The sequence below is a fragment of the Daucus carota genome, chromosome 9, assembly GCF_001625215.2.
Source record: "Daucus carota subsp. sativus chromosome 9, DH1 v3.0, whole genome shotgun sequence".
Lineage (NCBI taxonomy): Eukaryota > Viridiplantae > Streptophyta > Magnoliopsida > Apiales > Apiaceae > Daucus > Daucus carota.
In genome coordinates, this window is record NC_030389.2 from 45541627 (window position 1) to 45564733 (window position 23107).

At 34.6% G+C, this 23107-nt stretch overlaps 2 protein-coding genes across 3 annotated transcripts; one reads left to right on the plus strand and one right to left on the minus strand.

The window, feature by feature from the left end:
• Positions 1-229: 229 nt before the first annotated feature.
• On the plus strand, positions 230-14851 carry LOC108201839 (mannosyl-oligosaccharide glucosidase GCS1). 2 transcript variants are annotated; one of them, XM_017370152.2, is made up of 22 exons: positions 230-676; positions 792-865; positions 2959-3210; positions 5370-5538; positions 6435-6521; positions 6702-6770; positions 6901-6997; positions 7934-8016; positions 10515-10622; positions 10717-10838; positions 10933-11040; positions 11162-11235; positions 12022-12147; positions 12965-13032; positions 13107-13256; positions 13340-13390; positions 13547-13603; positions 13702-13851; positions 13962-14053; positions 14149-14258; positions 14384-14447; positions 14550-14851. In XM_017370152.2, exons 1-22 carry the CDS (start codon positions 365-367, stop codon positions 14692-14694), a joined length of 2568 nt encoding a protein of 855 aa, XP_017225641.1. In that variant the 5' UTR covers positions 230-364; the 3' UTR covers positions 14695-14851. The 2 variants fall into 2 exon arrangements, with proteins under 2 accessions (XP_017225641.1, XP_017225642.1); XM_017370153.2 differs by lacking the exons at positions 14149-14258; positions 14384-14447; positions 14550-14851 and having other exon boundaries at positions 278-676; positions 13938-14053.
• A 1017-nt stretch (positions 14852-15868) lies between these two features.
• Positions 15869-22767, minus strand: LOC108201843 (nuclear pore complex protein NUP54). Its single transcript, XM_017370160.2, has 9 exons — positions 22022-22767; positions 21425-21478; positions 21118-21177; positions 20892-21002; positions 17580-17645; positions 17376-17462; positions 16923-17024; positions 16690-16833; positions 15869-16160 (listed from the first exon to the last, which is right to left on the minus strand). The coding sequence occupies exons 1-9, from the start codon at positions 22451-22453 to the stop codon at positions 16059-16061; spliced, it is 1158 nt and encodes a 385-aa protein (XP_017225649.1). The 5' UTR covers positions 22454-22767; the 3' UTR covers positions 15869-16058.
• Positions 22768-23107: the final 340 nt, after the last annotated feature.

Here is a 23107-nt window from a genome sequence, read left to right on the forward strand (position 1 = left end):
CTTTTTTTTGGAGCACACATTTATCAATAATAAAAAAATATTTCTAGTTGAAGTTTCATTTTGTTTGTATTCCGTCCATCAAAAATGATAAAAATTATTAACTACTATCAATTTATTCAAAAATCTAATTTTTTGAATATATTTTTACTATAGCCAACAAGCCCATTAACTTAAGCCCATTAATCAATTACTTTTACTTTGCGTGAGGGCTGGGCTGGCTGCCTGGCTCCGAAGCGGGTTCCCGTTCTTTTGAAGCCCACCATTTGAATTGTCAACACTCTTCCCAAGTCCAACTCGTGCTCTTCACTTCTCACTCATTCATCCCGCTAATCCCCTTCCTCTGATGTTAAATCTCACCTGAAAAATGACGTCAACAACCGGCCGGAGATCTGCCCGGAGTAGAATCAAATCCTCCGGCACCGAGGACAACGATCACCTCAATTCCGGCAACTTAAAGTCCATTCCTAAATTACGAAAACACAATGCCAGAAACAACACTAGCTCTATACTCAATCTTAATCTCAACCTCAAAGTATTGTTAGGGTTTGGAGTTTTCACTTTCTTAATCGCCTTGTTTTTAATTTACCGTCTGGTTAATTTCACCGGGGATGTTGATGATAAGATTCGTAGACTTGTCACCCCCTTTCCTTCTCCGAAACTCGCTGATCTTCCTATGGTATACTCCCTTAATTTCTTTCATATCGGAGTCGTAAACTCGTAAAAGCTACTTATGTACTTATTTATATCTATGTGATCATCTAATTGGACTGTTGGTGATTATTTATGTGCAGTTTCAAGGTGAACACAAGGAGAGTTTATACTGGGGAACTTACCGCCCAAATGTTTATGTTGGAATTCGAGCTAGGTATCGCTACCCGACATTTTATTAATTTATTAGGAATATTGATATGGCTTAAATGTAGTTTGGAGGATGCATTTATTTTGAAATGTGGCAGAAGTGCAGAACTATTATAATTTAAATGTCGACCCTTTCTATTGGTGAATGACTTCGCAGAAATTTGTGATCGACTAAGTACATTTGGGGAAAATGATATACACAACTCACAGACCGAGAACTTAGTTTCAATTTAATTACACTGCTCAGTAATTGAATAAATATAACAAGAGAGATTTTCAACTTTGAGCGTGCCATTTTGTTAATGAGACATGAGCCATTGTATCTTTTTATCTATAAAAGCTAACTTGTTTTTCAAATGGTTCATCTTGGTGGGTTCCTCCACTGGCCTATTTGGGAACTTGATTTTCATTTGAAATTCCGGATTTGATCAAATGACATATTTGGACACAGTACACACAAAAAGTTGGATATGAATTTCATTTGAGATCCAGGATATTCAAATACTAGTATAAAGCTGAGAATTTGTAATGACACCTCAAATCATGTCATTTGAAATCCAGAATTTGAAAGAAATACATGTTCCCAAACGCAACCTAAACTAATTCGTGGCAGACTTTTGTGCTTCTGGCAGTGTTTGGTTTTGTGCCATATAGCTTTTCTGAGTTTAGGCTTTTGTCTACCTTGTGTGGCCTGGGTGCACAAGCTTTGGCATGTATCAATACATAAAAACTTTGTATCCTGTACCCATGCTATGAATACATAACTTATATACATGTAACTGAAGGTGAAAGGATGGCATGCCCTGAATAAGTAAATTGGTATTTCAGTTTAATACTAGTACCGACTGCCAACAGGATTCATATAACAGGTTCTTGTGTGCTTGCTCCAGCGTCTTGCTTGTGACACCCAGGGCACCGCTAAAGGCCCATGCAACCATGTTACCCCGTTATCTGGTCCTAATATCTCAGAAGCTTCTCTTGTGCACTAAGCATATAAGCCACATACCCCCTTTTTTTTTTGCACATCTTGTACTTTCAGGAACATATTGTGCGTCTTAGTTTCCCCACTCTATGAAGGTGATGCCTTGAGCTATGGTACCCGGACTCGGCTAAAAGTGTCCAACATGGATACATGTCTTGGGGGGCTCGGCAAATCTGGAAATTATACTTGCTTTTGGCCTAAAATAAAGGGTTTTATATTGAAGTGGTCATCATTCTCGTTAAAATATCTCGTGTAACTACCCGATCCCCACGGGGACTCATTTCATACACTCAAATCACTTTTAATATCACTATGTAAAATCTAAAAAATACATGGACAGAAAACTTAACTGAATCCTAGTCACAAGATGAAGTGTATTATACGTGGCTCACATAATAAAAGTAAATTATAATTATACATGTAGATGCACATTAAAACACATATAAGTATATAATATGTTTTATTTTAAATTTTCTCCTCACTCCTTTAACCTTAATTTATTTTGATGAGATAATGATTTGAGCGCTTTAAAGTTTAAACGAGTCTCCGTGGAGATTGGTTAGCTAGGTAAGATATTTTGATGAGAACGGTGACCACTTCGATATAAAACTCCTAAAATAAGTGTCGGAGTGTCCATACCCATGTTAGGGTGTCGAGTTTTCGACACGGATACTGAAGGCAACATGAAGAGTCGGGGTAACATAGGCGTTCAGATGTGTGTCAGCATAGCACGTAGTTGTGGTCTCCTTATCCAGTCAGTAGCTTGGTTATGCGTGAACACATGACATGTGAGTGGGTTCTTTGATCTTTAGTTCTTTACCTTGGAGTGGGGATGTGAATGCCAGTTACAACCGTATGTTCGACATAATATGACAATCATAATCATGTCATACGGAGTTACCTTAAATCTTAATATTATATTGTGATGTTTTTTATTCTTGGTATTTATCTTATGCCCTTCTCAAGTTCGCCATCCTGTTTCTGGCAGTTGCTGTTAATGGAACACTGGTTTTTATGTTTATACTTTTCTGGTGTTTTATCAACCTTGTAACTGGTATCCGTTGCATTTATGTATTACGAGTTGTGATTGTGATCATTGTAAGCATTTGGTGTGGCAGGGTTCAACAGTCTCTGATTGGTGGGATGATGTGGATTGGTGTAAAGGATGGAAGGTATTTTGTCCGACATGTCTGCCAAGATTCAGATGAGCTGAAGAAGTATGGCTGGACATCTCATAATGGGCGGGATTATGGGCATCAAGTTATTATTGACCAAGAAATGACATTGGAAACAAGTTTCTTGAAATATAGAGGAAAAAACAGTGGTTATGGAGGAGATTGGGTAGTTCGAAGTGATGTGCGAACTGAAATGTAAACTTCCTTACCTTATATTATGAAGTATGGTCAGTGCTTGAATGCCACAATATCTGGATTTTTCTTTTTATTGGGTTAGAGTCACAGGGTTAGTTTTTTTCATATGAATATGAATATTTCATCAAACCGTATTAAATAGCAACAAACATGTATAGGCTTAAAGTATTAATCTTTTTGGTCCTATGTCTAGATTTTATTTAAATATATTTATAAATATCTTAATTATTTACATAAGTATGTAGTATACTATTAATATGTTACAGAAAGTTTAAACTGCTCGTCTTTTATGCCATGTACATTTTCTTTACTCGGGGAACCGTGAATGTGGTAGAGACACTATAACTTGTAAGGGTTTATATTTTAAAGTGAATATTCTGTACCATGCACCAATCAAATAGGTACATTAACATGGATATGCTTGCTCTGCTGGGGTAACATTATTAAGATTTTATGTTTTTCCCCCTCCAGATACTGCTCATAGAATTTTGTTGCCAGAAACTTCTATTATGTAAAAACTTCAATAAGTAAGAGGTGGTTTTTTTGGTTAGGTAATGAATATCTAAAATTTTGAAGGAAACATTGCATTAGTCAGCTATTATCGAATGGTATCCAATTAAACCACTCTTTTAATCAAGAAGCCTAGTAGATCTTAGATCAAGTCCAATAAAGTAGCTATTCATGTTCCTAATTTAATCTATAAGGAATGGAAGTAACAAATAGTGCTCAAACAATGTCTTAGTGGTTCCTTACATTACTAGGACATTCTCTTAATTTACTTATTATTAATTAAAGAATCTATGGGTATTAATAAAATATCAAATAGGGATAAGAATAAGGAATATATGAGATGAAACTACCTATCCATGTCCTAAGTTCCTAGGATTTATATATTTAAGGAATGACCTAGGATACTGTTGGACTTTCTTCCCAATAATTTTTTTAAAATATCGCGAATGACCAACTTAAATTATATGTTTACATCATAGTTATTTATTTGCATCATAGTTATTATGATAACAGCACAAGTGTGACAGTGTCTTTTATCATAATATATAACTGTGTATAACTATTTAGTAAAATATAAGTAAGATGGATGTTTAGTTGTCTAATTACAAATATTTTCCCCCGATGGTATATATAACAAAAGGTATCATTTCACAACTTATCATTTGTAAATATTTACAAATATTTAGTGTATTTTATCATACTTCTCTGTATATTTATAAGAGATATGTTTTATCTATCAGTAGACATAGTATTATTCAACAAATAAACTGATTGTTTGTTAACTTTACAAATTTATAAGAGGAAAGGGACACAAGATTAACCTGACCTAAGCCTAGCCGGGCTTAGATTGAATGACTTGTCACACTGTGTTTCATAATGTTATCTTATCCTAATATACAGTATAAGATTAATGATGTACGGTTTTTGTGTACTTTTGAAATACAATTTGATTAAATATGTTTTATTCTTGTTTTTCATTATAATTATCTTTTTCACAATGTAAAGACATCTGTTTATTCTATAAAAAGTTCTGCAAATCATACAGCCAAATGATTCGGTATTTTTTTTAAAATTGTGAGACTGTTACATTTAGTTAGTTCTTCATAAGTGAAGATTGGCAACTTAAAAATAATTTTTTTAAAAGAATCCTTACCGAATGAAAATACATTCAACAGGTGTATCAATTAAAAATAATAATATTTCATATTTGCAATAGTAATTTTAATTTAATGTGTTTGTCTCATCTCTAATTTTTTTCGATGGTACAAAATTTACAGACGTTAGTTAGGGAAGAGAAATTCAAGGAGTTCAGTACGCTAAAAGAATGTGAACTTGACAGTTAGAGACACTTGCAGTGGGAAACTACATTGTCTTTCTTCATTTAACCTGACATAAGATGCTCCTTTGGTGTGGTCAATCTGATATACTTATTGTCAATTTATAAATTAAGACCTAGGGGTCACTATCTATAATTTAGTTAACATGGTAATTCTATATGATATCAAACTAAATGTTTGATGTAATTTTACCATCGTAGATTATTTGATGGCTTGAGCTAGGAGTCGGAGTATCAAACAAAAAAATTAATATGGATATCATGTAAGTTTAAGTAAGTCATTTTCTGATCTTGTTATGTTTAATCAATCTAGAATTAACGATGAAAAGCAGAGAATTGGACACCTCTTCTTTTACTTGGCTGATGAGGGAAATAATGCTCTGAGTCTGGGCAGAGGAGTTGTGGATGTTCATGAGAGTTCTTGTCTGGCATCAGGTTCACGAGAGGATGTCGGGAATTGGCAGCTGCATTTAAAATCAGCGGTAAGTTATTCAATAAGAGTTGCAATCTTTTTTTAAATTTTGTGAGAAGACATAAGTTTTTCGATCAGATATCTATGATGTATTGACGACTAATATTGAATCTGGAAGCTTATTATGTGATCTATGTGCTAATTACTGGTTTATGTCTCACCTCCAGAATTATTTCAAGGGCTTTTTTGTTGGCTTCATGATTTGTTTTTGCTAGATAGACGAATATACATCTATGTGTGGTCGAGCGTAGTTTGTCTCTTCTTTTCATATATGTTTTGCGGATTCTATCCGCTTTCCCGAAATCTGCTAGTTTTCGAATCCATAGAACTACAACCAAACATTATACTCTTTTCATAATCTCAACATTTAATTCTTCCATTCAGCCTCCATGATGTAGTTTCTTCTGATATTTTCCAATTATACATGGCTTTAAAGTTTTCACTTTAACTTTACACTGGTTGATAGAAAAGATATTAATAATTTCTGTATAATATAATGCACTTTACTGCACTTCGCTAATCTATCCTGTCTATCTTGTTTGCTTTGAAATGAAGAAGAGTAATCTGTTTATTTTTTGTTGTCACTGTTAGTTTTGGGAAATCGTACTTCATGCTTATAAAATATTTAAAAAATGAAATAAGCGTATTGCCTCTGGTTGTATACTAGTTTTATGAATCCTTCCATACTCGTGCACTGATATCAAGCCAAGCATTTTTACGTGGATGCTCCCTCATCATACACTTCTGTCAGTTTCTGGGAATTTAATGCTTCTTGGTCCCTTATTTGGTTGGCTACAGCCTGAAAGTTTACATTCTTAAACAGAGAACAAGTATATGTAAGATATGTCAGTTGGCCTGATGATATATTGTATATTGGTTGATCATTTTAAATCATTTGTTTTGCAGAATGATTTAGAGGTCCATTATTCTGGGTTCAAGACCCCTCACATTCATAATTTGTCTGACCTACTTCAGGAAACTCTTGGGGACCAAGTATGTAAGATAATTTGAAGTTGGTTCATTGTCCATTTTGTCTTTCCTGTCTGGCTGACCAATTCCTCAGATTATAATTAAAGGATGTCTCTTTATTTTTCTTACGACATATATTACATCTATGTTCCACTCAGTACTCTTTCTTGTTGTCACTGTATTCATTTGTATCTTTTTCCATAGGTACGAAGATTTGGGCGTTTGCAGCTTCCAGATACGTCGGATGATTCTGCAAACATATTAGTCTTTCAGGTACATGATCAAACAGGATCGGAGTTTGCGCCATCTCATATGGGCAAATACTATTCTCGTTACTTTAACTTCGATTGTTTCAGTTAAGGTTTATACTTCCAGCTTCCTTTCTGTTTCTAATGTACTGCAGATAACAGCTAGAATTCCGTTCAGTTTCGATATTGCTTTTCTATCTGGATCTGGCTTTGATAGTTCTAATGTTGAAGAGCGTGTTAGCAGCCTCACAGGTGCATTTATGTGTAATATTAGTTTAGTACTTTATTTGATGTACATGTGCCCACATTGTAAGCACTCGAGATTATTGTAATTAAAGTTTAGTTGGGCCTTTGTGATAATTTTGTAAAATGGACTTTAAAATGTTAAATTTACATCAATGGTTTTGTATACTATGCATATAAAGTGTCATGGAAGTTCATAAAATAATGCTACTTCAGTGTATGAATTTTCAGGCTGACAGGACATATTTAATTTACATTTCTTTGCTTTTGCATCTAATTGTATTACATGCATGCTCTGCTGTAAATTATTTTCACTGGCTAGTAAAGTGCAGTGGAAATTCATAACTATTATTGACTTTTGATGGCCTACAGGAAGTTATCCACACTTATCGATAGTTCCAGTAATATTTTGGGGAGTAATGTTTAGTGGAATTTTATAACTTGTAGCGAGTTGGATAGACTACAATACATATCAATTAGGGTCATTCTTAGTATTCATATTTTGGGTCTGTTAGTGTCTTTCTTGACCTTAAAGTCTTAAACTTACGTTTTACTTTAGAATCTTAGTTTATAAGTTTATCATTGATGTTTTTAGTTTCTTTCTTACTGGTGTTAGTGGATTACCGTATTCAGTATTCCATAAGCTGTATTCAAGGGATAGTAATTAACTGATTCACTGACCATGATTAAGGTTATACTAATTAGAAGAGTCTGACACAGTAATCACGCTGTTATTAGAGAGAGTAATTAGGAGATTCTTAGAAGATAGGCTATATTCGTGCCATGATGTATGTATTTCTTTTGTATATTTGATACGAATTTTAGAGGGAAGGATAAATCCAACTTTGATAAATAGAAGTACATTTACTTTCTTCTTTTGTGGCTTTAAAGGATGTCAATGTTTTATACTTTTTTACACTTGGATGCTCCTCCTTGTATATGTAGGTACTCAATTGAAAGACAAGCTAAGCAATAAGGAAAATGAATTGGATGACAAGTTCATAAATTGCTTTAACACATCTGGAAAGGTACTAAAAGATGCATTTTCCCTTCCACTGTAAAATTTTGATCTCTAAAATTGATTGTGTTTTCTTATATCTGCATGTTAGCTTACATATAGACATTGCTGGCTGTTATTACAGTACATTGCTACCTAAATATAATTTTAGGTATAATATTATTGCTAGTAACCATGCACACAAAATTTATACAAGCACAAGAATGTAGCACATGTTAAAATTTGGGGATGCAAGATTAATAAATGCACAATAACCAATTATAAGAACTAATAATACCTTGGACGACCCATGAGAAAGCCCAAAGAAACTCGGGTTGTCCGAACTTAAAAGCTTTGCAGCCCATTACTTAAATGTTATCTTTAGAGTTCAATTCTGATTAGCAAAGATTATAGTAATCTCTTAAGAGTATTAATTCGATTTGGAAAGTTTATTTAGGTCCGTTATATGTATATCGAGTCGGTTTCTTTAGACGAGGCAAATTAATTGGAGTCCATGTACTTGTTTAAAAGAGGGCGATGTCATTCTCTCGCGTAATTTCACCTGCCCTTCTTTGTTGGATGAAATGTGCTTTGTTTGGTTTGTCCTCGCCTTAACTAGACTTTTTCATACACGGCACAAGCAATAGATGGGACCCTTTCTATGTTCTTCCTCCCTCTGATTTATTTATCACAACTTTTACCAACATATGTTTGTGCATGTATAAGTATATGCGCTTTGTGTTCTGATTTACGATGAAGTGTTGCATTTTGATATCTTTGTTGTTTGTCTGGTCAAACATCTTATATGTTCGCGTGTGAAATATTGATGTCAAGTATTAGAATTTAAATTTTGAAGTGTTATAAATTTGTGATTTTTACTTGTGCTTTGGATAAGCATTATTATTGGCGTAATAATTTTTTACTTGTTTTTTAAACATTTTTCTAGTAATTGTCAGTAATCGATATGTAAAATATAGGTGGATGCTGAGTTGGTAAGTAGTGATAAGTCTGTTGGTCTCTGCATATTGGTTGATCGTAATTTTAATAAGCACCTTTCATTAAACTCAGGAGAGCTATCATTCAAAATATTAGAATTTCCATATTACTTCTTTTACTACAGTTTGTGAGATACATAGTAGTTCACAAATTCAATTACTTTTGACATGAAAATTATACAAATTGAACTGAACAGACATATCTTTTTTGGTATGGTTCGGTTCGGGGTATGTGTTTTTAGATCATTTTGGTTCAGTTATTTCAGTTCGATAAATTAAGAAATTCGACAACTCAAGTTTTTCCTGGTCACCCTGACATAATAGTGACAACATATCATTAATCTCGACTCTCGACCGATAAATTATTTAACTTTCTCTAGTCCCAAAGCTATTAGTATATAGAGGTTTTACTGTATTCTTATTCCTAATTTGTTATCCTGTAACAACGAAAGTAATACATTTGATAGTTCTGTTTATTACATAGTAGCTGTGTTTTTCACATGAGACTCATCAGTGATATCCATCGATCATGAGCAAAGGATTATAAACCACACTGTTTTGGCTTTTAAAGTGTTTAAATCTAATGGTGATTAAATGCCTATGGTCTTACCGAGTGACATTTTGTTGTGGTTATTCTCCTTGTCTTGTGTTTTTCGATGCCAGCTTGGTTTTATCTTGCTTGTCATGTGTTTCCTTTTGTTCAATTTCAATAGGGTTTCTAGAAGAGGTTGTTGTCTTATCATGGAAAAATTGTTGTCCTACTGATGGGACTGTGTGTGGTGGTGCTGGTGTGTGTGTGTGTGTGTGGTGGTGGTGGGGGGGGGGGGGGGGGGGTGTCTGACCTTGTATATTCTTTCAGTTGGAGATTGCTTGTGTTTTATCTTATTAACTTCGCAAGGAGAACTCGACAAATTTAACCGATATGACAAGGTTGGCTATAATTTTATTTAAGGCCTTTGAATGGTTGGAGTAGGCAATTTATATATTGTGTATAATTTGATTAATTTCTGCCATTTAGGATTTTTTTAGCTAAGCGCCTCTCCCATTGGAGATTCCTTTATACTTCTAGCCCCATGTTTAAAACATACAAGTGATAAATCACTAGTATATCTAATAAATAATATATTGAAACCAATTACTAATAAAAAAAAGTCTCCTTGTATTTTATTCCCCGTCAATTGGTATTATTAGTCAAAAAGAAATTTAGTTTATCAGTTTTCACTTTAATCAATTTGTGTTAATTTGTAACTAAAGGTACTCATGACCATAGTACTTATTTAAAAACTTTTATCTTTGCTGTGATTAACACAGGTTAGCTGCTAGTTTTCATAAAGTTTATTATCCTTTTGCCTTCATTCTTTAAAGTTGTCTAAAATTTTGTCAGCCAGCTGCTGGTTTTAGCATAAAAGCAAACCATGTTTACTGATTTTACTGCTTTTCCTAGATGACTTGTTGAAGTATCTGTTTATCTAAGCTTCTTAAAGTGTCAAATAGGCATTAAACTGTGAAAGCCTAAACTTTCTTAATTTTCCAGCTTGATTCTAACACAGTGACAGTTGGTAAGGCTGCAATTGGTAATTTGTTGGGGGGAATCGGTTACTTCTATGGAGAATCAAAAATCTCGTTGCCAACTAACATCAATGTAATTACCTTACTACCCTGCCACCATATCGTTATAGTACATATAATATCTTGAAAGTGCAGAGCTTTGCCTTGTAACTATCTTAATCATGCAGGCAAAATCGGGAAATAATTTTATTTCATACTGGCCAGCTGAGTTATATACAGCTGTTCCCAGTCGCCCTTTCTTTCCTAGAGGATTCTTATGGGATGAAGGTTTTCATCAACTACTGATCTGGTGGGGTCTCTAGTGTACTTTGTGTTGACTTTGCTTCAGTTCTGACTTTTGTAGAATGCCGACAAATCAATTTATATTTATATATGTTTAATAGGCGATGGGATATCTACATCTGCTTGGATATTGTTGGCCATTGGCTAGATTTAATGAATGTTGATGGATGGATTCCCCGTGAGCAGATTTTAGGTGCCGAAGCTCTTAGGTAATCCCTTTTTTTGCCATGTGTGGTGGGGATTGCTCATGGCTTACTTTCTACCTCATGGTTCCAATGGCGCTATCTACATGATTTTATAATAATATAATACCTTTGCTTATCTTTGCAGTAAGGTCCCAGCTGAATTTGTTCTCCAGCATCCAACCAATGGAAACCCCCCAACTCTATTCTTAGTTTTACGTGGTACATTTGATTTTACATTTGCTGCTTTTGGATAATTTTGTTTAAGAGTGTCCGCATATTTATCTTCTTTATTGGTTCAAGTTACTAAATCAAGGAGCTACATTAAATATGGTAGTATTAATAATACCTTTTAGGAAAAGAAGGGTTAGTTTCTCTGCAAGTTGAAGTGTCCAAATTTATTTATAATAGTAAAAATGAAGAAATGGCGTGGTGATGACCATCTTGGGGGAAATAGAATAGAGTATGGATTTGTGCCTGATTTTTTGACCCAGTTGTAGGCAATTATCTGTGATGATGGAATAGCAGAACATATTGTTCCTGCTACCATTGAGGGTCTTCTGATGAGACTACTGATGGTTCTGTCGTAGTCATGTCTACTCTTTACTTTAGACTTCATCCACACCTCTGTTTTTTTTCAAACAGTATTGTTTCGCTTTGATTGATATAATGTAGAGTGTAGAAATCAATTTATTGACTCATCGTATTTGGTTGATTGTAATTATGTTGTATACTGTATAATACGTTTCAGAATATTCATGCACAATTGTCCATACTCATATCCTAGAATCGGTTACAAGTACCAAATTCCTTTCTTTTCATGTAACTACACATCACTTCTCTTTCCCAGCAGAATGATGAATAGCCAGGGCTCCAGCACTTGAAATATTATTTAATTTCTAAGACATTCTTAGTGTGCTAACATCACAAAGTTCTTTTTTATAATGTCATTAGAAGAAGCTATATTTCTTGTGATAATGACATCCTTTATGCTTCTCTTTCCCCCAGATCTGGTTTGCAGTATGAAGAAAAAGAATTTTAGTGATCTTGAACAGAAAAAGATATCTTCCTTTCTCGAGCGGGCTTTTGTTCGTCTCGAAGCATGGTTTCAGTGGTTCAACACTACACAATCAGGTCTAAATAACTTTTCCTGTGTTTTAAAACTGTGTTTAAGCTGCTCTCTTGCAGTATGTGCGAATGATGCCGTTAGTACTACTAAATACTTTTTCCACACATCCTGGTAGAACCGGCATTGTGACCCCAATGTAATAGCATATCCATCTTGCACAGAAAATGGCAAATCAAGCCCAAGATAACTGCAACTATGTTGAGCCGGACACGTTTATCCTTCTACTTCAAAGATATTAGAAAATGAAGACAAGACAAGGAATTTCATATTTTTATAAATTAGAAGTTGGGATTACTCTTTAAAAGACAGCTAGAAACATGAATTTGTGGACCCAAGATCAGTTTAATGAACACTAGAATAGAAACAAACACAAACACTGTTGTTTATTACTGAGAGCAGAGCCGTTCCTGAGAATTTGGAGGCCCCGTGCAAAGTTGATTAGAAGTACCTCTAAGTATTACTCCCTCTATTTTTTTATATGACGCTTTTATTTTTGGTACACACCTATAAATGCCTTGACCGGGCACTTGTAAATATTATTTTTAATTTTTTTCTGAATAAAAATTTGTAATTAGAATTTTAATTTGCAAACGAAAAATCAATTAAACGGTCAACCCACCTAAAGATGTGTGCGCGAAAATTCAAAGCGTCGTATAAAAAATAGAGGGAGTATAACTTTTTGTTCTTATAGCAAATGATTATGCAGAATCACTAATTATATTCTTCTATTAAAATTTTTTTAAATAAATTTACTAATTCATATTATATTCCACCTTTTATGAGTTTAATTTATAACATATTATGATGATTTTTACATTGCAGGTAAGGAGACAAATACCTACTTTTGGCATGGAAGAGACAGTTTAATCATCCATGAATTGAATCCAAAGGTCCTACTTTACAGTTTTGTTTGAATATAGAAGTACATAGTGCTGCAATATTCTTTACTATAATGACATTTCAGACTCTGTCTTCTGGGTTTGATGATTATCCACGTGCGTCGCACCCAAGTGAAGAAGAACGTCACCTGGATCTTAGATGCTGGATGTTTCTTGCAGCAGATTGTATGCACTCCATCTCGGAGCTTTTTGCGGAGAAAATTGAATTGGGAAAGGTAATTATTGGGGTGGAATATCTCTTTTGAGGTTGCAATACCTTTTTGGTTATAATTAATTGAGTATAAATGGCTTGATGCAGAAATATAGTTTGACTTCCAAGCTGCTCTCAGATTTCGAACTTCTTAATAAGGTTTGTGCTCTTTATCAGAAGAATCAACATTGTGAATTCCTGGCAACCACTGGTTATCCTTAAAAACTGAACACATCGGTTGGTTACATGTTCAATATACTTTTAAAATCTTTTAAAATACGAAGATATAATCACTTCATCTTTTTGTTAATTCAGATGCACTTTGACAATTCCCATGGGACTTATTTTGATTTTGGAAATCATTCAGAAAAGGTATATTGTTAGATGACTTCTATTATTACACTCTCTGATTGTTATTATTCTTTCCATGCTTTGAGTTGTATGCTAAAAGTCTTTGGAAATTCTCTCAGGTTCGCTTAGTGTGGCAGCTTGTGGAGGATTCTAATGGTTTCCCTAGTCGAAAGCTTGTCCGAGAGGTGTCTAAGGAACCAGTATTGGGGTTAGTTCCTCATATTGGTTACATCAGCCTTTTTCCAATGATTTGGAGAATTATTCCTTCTGTAAGTTGCATACGATACCATGTAAATATTTGCTAATGTACATATCAGTGACAATTGTCTTCTTTGTTCTCCCCGTGACATGTCAGTGACATTTGCTAATGCGCATACAGAAATCTTGGGTTCTAGGAAAACAGCTTGACATCATCTCAAACAAGTCCATCTTATGGACCGAGTTCGGACTTCGCTCTTTGGGGAAAACAAGGCAAGATGAAGCATTTTTTCCTGCTGCGTACAATTTGTGTTTAAAAACATGTGGTATACATGATACTATTTGTGAATTCATATAATGATGTGCAGTTCGATGTACATGAAACGCAACACAGAGCATGACCCACCTTATTGGCGAGGTCCTATTTGGATGAACATGAATTACTTGATTCTTTCCTCGCTGCATCACTACTCTAAAGGTACGACATCAAGAGCATGTGGCTGGTCACTTTTTTCACCTTTTTTTTGCTTAATACTTTTTTCATTTTTTTTCTCCCCATAATTTATTAATTCCAAAGTTCTTTATTGGATTTCAATTATTTAGAGGATGGGCCGTATAGAGAAAGAGCTGAAAATATTTATAATGATCTGAGAAGCAATTTGATAAGGTAGATCTGAAGTCATTTGTCCGTACGATGCATCATATTTTATTTAGTAGATTTTGTTTCTGCATATAGCATAAGTATTTTTTTTTTATTCTTTTTATTCAGAACCGTTGTTAAGAACTATCAGCAAACTGGGTATTTTTGGGAGCAATATGATCAAAAGACCGGGAAGGGAAAAGGTGCACGTGTATTTACTGGCTGGACGTCGCTTGTGCTATTAATTATGGCAGAAGGTTTCAGTGAATGTTAAAGCACTGCAACTCTGTTGGTTTTTTATGGAAAAATATGGCAAAAGAAAGGCATGTGTAATTTAGCAAAAAGAACCTTCTGGCAACAGCTTATTGGCCAAAAATTACTTGTAAAGTCAATTAGTTCTAATCTATCAACAAAAGTCAATTGTTCAAAAAGATTATAAGTTCCAGGTTACTACCTCCATCCCAAATTAGATGACCCCGTTGACTTTGGGCATGTAACTTTAGGTGCATTGACCGTCTACTTCCAAAATTTATTTTTTTATTTTTTCTTTTGTAAATAAAAATTTCATATTTAAATATTTATTTGCAAAAATAAAATTTTAAAAATAAGTCATGTAGCTATGCGGTCAATGAACCTTAAACTGCGTGCCCAAAGTCAACGGGGTCATCTAATTTGGGATGGAGGGAGTACATGCCAAATTAGTGGAAAGAATTGAGGTTTTGTTGTACTTCACTGCGAAGTTTTTCACTTGTCATACCAAATGATATATGTTCCGGGGCCCTGGCCCATTAGTTAGACACACATAGTCGCCATTAACTGTAACTCCAACCATTAATGTGCCATCAAGAACTTATAGTGCCAACATGGGTCAAAGTAAAACAAATTCACAAAGTTATACATCAACAGGGGACAAAATCAGCACAGAAATCTTGGCTGGAACTTGTGAGTTTGGCAATCATGATTTAATCCTTGGAAAGGTGCCCATGTCTAGATAATACTCCCTCCGTCATCTTTTACATGTCAGTTTGACTTTTTGCATGTAATTTAACACGTCCCAAAAAAGATAGATCCTTCTGTTATATTCTGATTTATATTTTTTTTATGAAAAGTTCAGGAACATCTACATGATCCCTGCCAGATAAAGTTAGCTTTCTGGTGTTGTCATTTAGATAGTTGAACTTCAAACCCCTGCCACAAGGTTCAACTTTTGAAAGTATCTTTAGCCATTAGCCATTCCAATTCTTCCGCACTGGTCTTCCGAAAGAGGAAAATTTTTTACTACAGCAATTTTTGACATTGTTGTGCATTGATTTTCATTCTCTTTGACTTGTACCTTAGGCTTCTGTTTCTTGTTCTTGTACTTTGGCATGTATCTCAGATGAGTTCTAGTAACCCTATTCACCTTGAGTTCCAGTTAGGTTGCATACAAGTCAGTTATCAAATGGAAATGATCACCAAGAAAGCAAGAAGTAATCGCTTATAGCTGGATGAAAATTTTGAGCAGAGCTGAGTAGATTAGAAAGATGGATAGAAACTATCAAGAAAAAGTCTATCAAGCATAGCTAATAACAATTAACAGCAACAAATAAACAATTACAACTGAATATAACATGCAGCCACCCAGAATGACTTCCTAGTTCAAGCATCTGTCTCTTCTGCCATCATAATTTCCATGTCTCGGAGGTCTCTCTTCAACACACCTCCCATCCTAGAAATGGCCTCTGTCTGCTGTTGCAACACCTGCACACAGAAACCAATCAGCACCCACTTCCCATTTAAAATATGAAGTGAACAATACATAAATCGAGCTCACCAGGGATGAACCATACCACTCATTTCCTAGTTAGCATCCCAGAAAGGAATCTATCTATAAATATACCACGAAATTAGACACATGTTTAAGGGTTTTCCTAAAAACCATATCCCATTTTGGGTGCTAACTCACCTAACAGAACGACAATGGAGTTGGAGAGCATTCTTTCGATAACTATAACATTATGGATATCCGGATAATAATTACACTTGCTAACGAGAAATGTTTTTCAAGCTATTATGTTCATTTCCTTATTCAGGCCAATTAATTAATTACTAACAGTTGAGGGTAACTTAGAATTTTTAGCTTCTTTGATATCTATCATGAACTTCCCAAAGATCATTTTATCTTTAACTGTAGCTAATGGTGTATATCTTGAAAATTGATATTATTCAAAGTATCCACCACAGCAATAGAACTATAATTCTATTTTATTTAGTTGTATTGAATACTAACCTCCTGCATACTAGCAAGAGACTGTTCATGAATTTTAGTTGATCCTGGTAGAAAAACAGAACCGCCAAGATCATTTGCTTGAACACGAGCTAGAGTAAGAAGATTTTGGACCCTCCGAGAAAGTTCTGCTCCAGATCCTTTCAACTGCAGGCATTATGGAATCAGTAAATTATCCAGTTTCTGGAGCAAACACATTATCTAGCATGAAAGAGATGCTAATAAAGAAGACCAACCTGTCGAGTTATAGCAGCCAGCTTCTCAGCTAATTCCACTTCACCTTTCATCAATGGTAGTCGAAATCCCTTTCCTTCCAGAGCTTCTACCATTCTCATAACCTTTTGAGATTTGAAAAAAATTCACAAGTTAATATGTTAGATGCCAATTTTAACCAAGGAAAAGGGTAAAGGTAGGGGCCTGGATGCTGGATGTCTATCTACTTAGTCCTCCTGATACTCGCCAGAAACATGGCAGCATGGTAAAATATTAATTAATGCAAAACGAAAAATGTACAAAAAGTCTGCCATGTCCCTTTATCTTTTAAACAATCATAGTTATCCCAAATGGAGGAAGTTCATAGGAAATTGTCGAGCACAAAACATTGCAACAGACACACTTACAGTATAGACGACCAAAACAATCTAGTTTCTGTTTAAATAACAAACTAAGTAAAGTAAAATAACTCTAACCCTTAAAAGACGTCTTTGAATACCATGCTCTTTCTGTCTCATTCTTTCAATTCGAGGAATAGTATCGGCTTGAAAGTGCCTTTGAAGCTGTGAAGAATAAAGGTCAAAGATGTAAGTTGCGCATATAAGATTGCATTATTAATCGAAAAAGGTCCTGTGAACACAGAAGTCCATATATAAAAACACAGGAGAGATGGCATGTACCACTTTCACATTGCTCTGGGTTATACGTAATCTATCAGCGTCCGAGACTAGAATTTCATCTTGAAGCTGCAATGTTTTTACAAGGTCAGTACAACCAAAACCTACAACTTTCTAGCAGATATTCAACTGATGGGAAGTACATGATACTTTTTAGTTCAAAAATATGAGATATATATACTATAAATACATAAAAAAGTATACGTATAAGAAAAAGTAAACATACAAACCCTTATGTACGTTATTTTGTTCAGTACAATGTCTCAATCACATCAGAAATACTTGAAGGACTCTAAAAATCATACAACCTGATTACCCTTCCAACCAATTCATCACACCAAGCATGCTACGACAGGCCTTATGCTGGAAGATAATTTTTGGAAAAGATCACATAGATCATTAATTCTAATGTAAAACCAAGAACTTATGCATACGCTCACACACATACCACTTATGCATATTCTTTTTGGATTAAAATATTAATTATGTATTGGCATTGTAATTTGTATATACTTGGATTGCTTAAATAAGTTTTAGTAGTTGAGAATGTTCTATTGCCTAGTCATTGAATACACTAATATTAATCCAGATGTTTGGGTTGTGGGTTGTACTGCCTGGTAAAATGTTGTTTTAAAGTCCTTATAACGGCAGATATTAGACATAAACATATATTATTCATATTAAGCTTTTTCTCTCTGCATTTGGAAACACTCATTGGAGTACAAAATGACATGGTTCAGTTCCCAATATTGTTACTTGGTTTATATAGTAGATTTTATGATCTTAATCATTTAATGCTTTCTTTTCAAGTTTTTATTTTATACTTGATACTAATTATGTATCACATTAATCAAGTGGACGATAAATTTCTCTACTGATCGTATGTCCAAATACTTACCCTTAGGTTTCCCCATTCTCATCAATGTCCATAAATTAAATTGCACAAGGAGTCAACATTTGTCATAGTTTGTGATTTACATATTTTCTTCCCCAACCAATTTTCCAGTCTCACATGTTACAAAATAGAAACTAAATCGAGACAAATACACAGCAGAACTGGCATTGCCTACTCTCAAATAACATGTACTTGAGGTTTACAGCCGCGAAAAATTGTAATTTAAAGAGGTAACTGCATAATGAGGATGAGGAGTCCAAGATAGACTAATCAAAGTTATTTGACGGTTCACATATCAAGTTGAGTCGTTGACTCAAACTCTATATCCTTTAGGGCTTTGTATTGTGTGGAAAAGTCAAACATGACAAATCCATATATTAATTACAATTCCGAACATTTTTAGGAAGATTTATATGTGATAAATAACTTCTTTTTTCTAAAACTGATGTTCGTCAATTTAATAATAAAGATGATGGAAAGATCATAGAAGAGCATGTCAATGTTTCCAAATCTCTTTTTCATGATGTCAATGGGACTTCACTAGTAGTACACTGTAGATACTAATATTCTACTTCCAAGATATCTCATTGCAATCAGATATACAATTGATCTACCACTACCATGAGCTTTCACGATTTCATCCAGATAATTGCTAAATGTCACACTCTCATGCTCTTAAGGCTTTATATATGAAATCTTGTTAGAGTTTTCTGGATTATTTGTCACTTTCAAACTAAAGGTTGACTATAATGTGACTTTATTATTTTGCACTTTTATTTAGGTACAAGTGTGTTTCTGATTAAATACTTGTTATTTAGGTATAAGTGTATTTGTACTTAAATACTTGAATCATCTATTCAAAAATATTAGAGAATCTAGATATATGGTAATACTTATCTATTCAAAATCAAATCATGCTGGAAAACTTGTAAAGCAATGGATATATGAACGAAGAACAAGTATAACAACAAACTTGGCTGCATTGCCTGCAAGAAACCTACTACCCAAGGATTTCCCAACCGCAAAAGGGAGAAAAAGCTATGGATCGCAGCTCAAATATTTCAAAATATCTCAATAATCAAGTCTAATAATAATATGTTGGGTTGCGGGTGTTATATAGGGAATAGAAAGCTTAAAACATGACCTGATAAATTAAGACCCGTAAACAATTGTGCTTATTTAAAATATCCTACATAATTAATAAACTACTAGCCCCAGAAAAAACATATACGAAAATTATTCTGATCCTCTTCACTTCCATTCCTCATCATCTAGCATATATTAATGTTAGTTTTATTATTTATAATTTTTACTAACCCTCTAATTTTCAAAAATTATGTTAAATCAAACATTTCAGTTCACTATCTTCTGTCAAGAAAAAAAACATTTCACTATCTGACAAAAAAAAGATATTATTATATTATATACAGAATAGTGTTGAAACTGAGTTAAACATGATGTTAAACCTTATGGTTCTCATAGTTCAGAACTTCTCATCTTATTTGGTTTGTTTTTTTTCCCAAAAACATATATAAATATGATGCAGCACATTGTATGTCGAAATTTAGTTATGTATCATGTTGAATTCTCGCAGTTCTCATTTGGTCTCTGCTTAAACACTAGACACTTGTATGCATTTAGGTTACTTGAAATTATTACATTCCCTCCTACATTACATTTACTTTTGGTCATATCCCCTAATGCGCCCGCCTTATATGATCTAAAGTGGAGATAGTCAAGTCCTCCAAAAATACATAGTATCCCGAATATCAGTTGTGAGTTGTAATTAGAATTATCTTCAGGGACATAAAAAATTTACATGTATGCATTAACACAATAGTAAAAAAAAAACTACTAATAAGGGAGGATGACAAGCTTCACAAAGTTGCAATATCTGACAATAAGGGCAATTTAACAGTTAGCTTTTAGCTCTAATAAAACATCTAAATTAATGTACTCCCTCCGTCCCATTCATTTGTATACAGTTTCCTTTTTGGGACGTCCCACCAATTGTATACATTCCAAAAGTAGTTAACTTTTATAATATAAAACATCATTACACCAACTACTTTCTTCCACTATCTCCATTCTATAATAATATAAACACTATTACACCCACTACTTTCCTCTACTATCTCAAATCTATTTTTAAATATAAATGGGTCCCACTACTATACCCACTTTTCATCTAACTTTACTCAATTTTTACACTTTTTCTTGGTCTCCATGTCCCAACCAAATGTATACTATTGGTTGGGACGGTGGGAGTATACAATTATTTTGCATACACTATCTGCATACCTTATACTTTCCGCTGATACAAAAATTATCTAGGCTATTCTTGCAAGTATTATATAAGCAAAGCATATATTCTGACCATAAATACTTAAAGCACTTTCAAGTATGATATAAATAATAACCTTGAGACGCTCGGAAAGATCTTTAAAACCTTGAACAAGTTGTGGCCAGAGGCGCTCCCGTTTTGAACTCTCCATACCTTCTAGCTTCCCCATCGCCTCTGCCCACATAATCTGTCCATACAAAATATTAACGAAACTTACCAAGAAAACCGAAGACGCAACTCACAAGAACCAAAAGTGGGACTAGAGAAATATAGAGAAGCCAACATAGCGTTAAGGAACTCACATCCGATACACCAGCAGGCTTTATTCTGTATTGTGGATCAGTTACGCTGAACAATAAATGCTGTAGAACCAACACAAACATATCATATACATGATAACTGATAAGTAAACATAATTTGGCAGTTTGGCCCGAATAAGTTACTCACAGACGATGCAGAATTTGAATAACGAATCAAGATAGAAACTATTGTATCAGACTGATGAAACAAAGAATAATAAACACTATATTCCTTGTGACATAATCATAGAGCTCGAGTTTTGAGGGACAGGGGAAAAGAGAAATGAGCATGTGAAGCAAAGAAACAAACCTTGAATGCATACTTGGTGTTTCCTGGGTCATCCTTGTAAGCTTCTAAAATCCCCTATATAAGTAGAACCGTATTGAAAGTTCATTAAAAATTCAAACAGGTATTAACATTGGCCATCTGGCAGGCAAGAGAAGTAAAGAGTATTTGTGAATTAAATATAATAAATTGCAGAGTATTAACAGCAATTACAGAGAGACCATGAGGGAATGAGATTCTTAAAAGAAAAGTTAGTTGTATGTATCTGAATCCAGTAACTGCATTAACAGAAAATGGCGACAGGAAGATGATTGGTATTTGTTATTTCAAATAACTTGTAGATATTGTGCAATCAAGTCAAGGTAGTGTCCAAGTCTAAATGCATGTAATAATACACAGAATGAGCAGTGGTGTTAGGGTGAAGAGGATGATCATGTTAGTGAGTTGAAATACCCTCAATTATTTTGTATATCTATGATGGTGAGGCATTAATAATGTGGTTATGAGAAACATGAATGGACTAGACAACTAAAAGTGGGAAATGCTAAGAGTAGGCTAGGTAGGAAAATAAAGTAAAAGAGCAGTGAAAATGAATGAGAAGAGATGGAAAAAATAGAGTGCCTGAATGTCGCGATCGGCGAGAGAGAAAGGGAGAGGAGCGACAGGAGCCATTTGAGTGGTGAGTTGAGAGATGGCAAAGGGAGAAGGAGCGGCGAAAGGAGACGGCTGAGGCTGCTGCTGCTGCTGCTGCTGCTGTTGAGGAAATGGAGAGGAGGAGAATCCAAAAGCCGAATTGGGATTGGATTGAGGTGGTTGTTGGGAGAAGGGGGTAGAGAAGAGAGAAGTGCCGAAAGCGGATGAAGAAGGGGTTCCGAAAGCGGGAGTGGAGGAAGAAGCGAAGGGGTTAGGGTTAGGGTTAGGGGTGGCGAAGGGGTTGGGTGTGAGTTGGGGAGTGGAGGCGGCGGGTGTGGCGAAGGGGTTAGGGGTGCCGAATGCGGGGGTGGATGAGGGAGTGCCGAAGGCGGGGCTCGAGTTGGCCGGTGTTCCGAACATCCTGCTGCTGCTGCTGCTGCTGCTGCTGCTGCTGCTTGTGCTTAAGAGGAGGAGGAGGAAACCCTAGATTAGATTATAGCACCCCCAATTAACTCAATCAGCTTCACTTGTCCTCTTGCTTGTCTTCGATTTCGATACAACATTCATATAATGTGCTGTCTGCCCGCCAATATGAATGAATATCCACCCTTGTTAGTTTCAATTTTTATTATTCACTCTGGTCTATAACTCATACCACTACTGTGTAATCATCTTCTTCTTATAACCCAAGAAAGAATTGGGCCCTTTTTTTATATAAATAAGAAAATATAAACACTTCATTTTTTAAATTAGATGTAACATACACCTACTTAATGGAGTACTTCTTTAAAATTAGTTTTATGTAAATATAGGAGATCATATAAGTAGGGTGTATAGTTATAAGTGATTAACAATCTGTTTCTTTATCATATTTTTTACTTTTAAGAATCAACACACTTGCTTGTCACTGTTTGCAATATAGTCACCACGATGCACTCTGCTTCCAACACATTTCACAATCTATAACATGACAGTCTACTACACTTCTCATTCCCGTTAACCAGGTTAAAATATGATGATCCAAAAGCAATGCCAAGCATTAGCTTCTCAGCAAAGCAAAACAATTATTCTTGT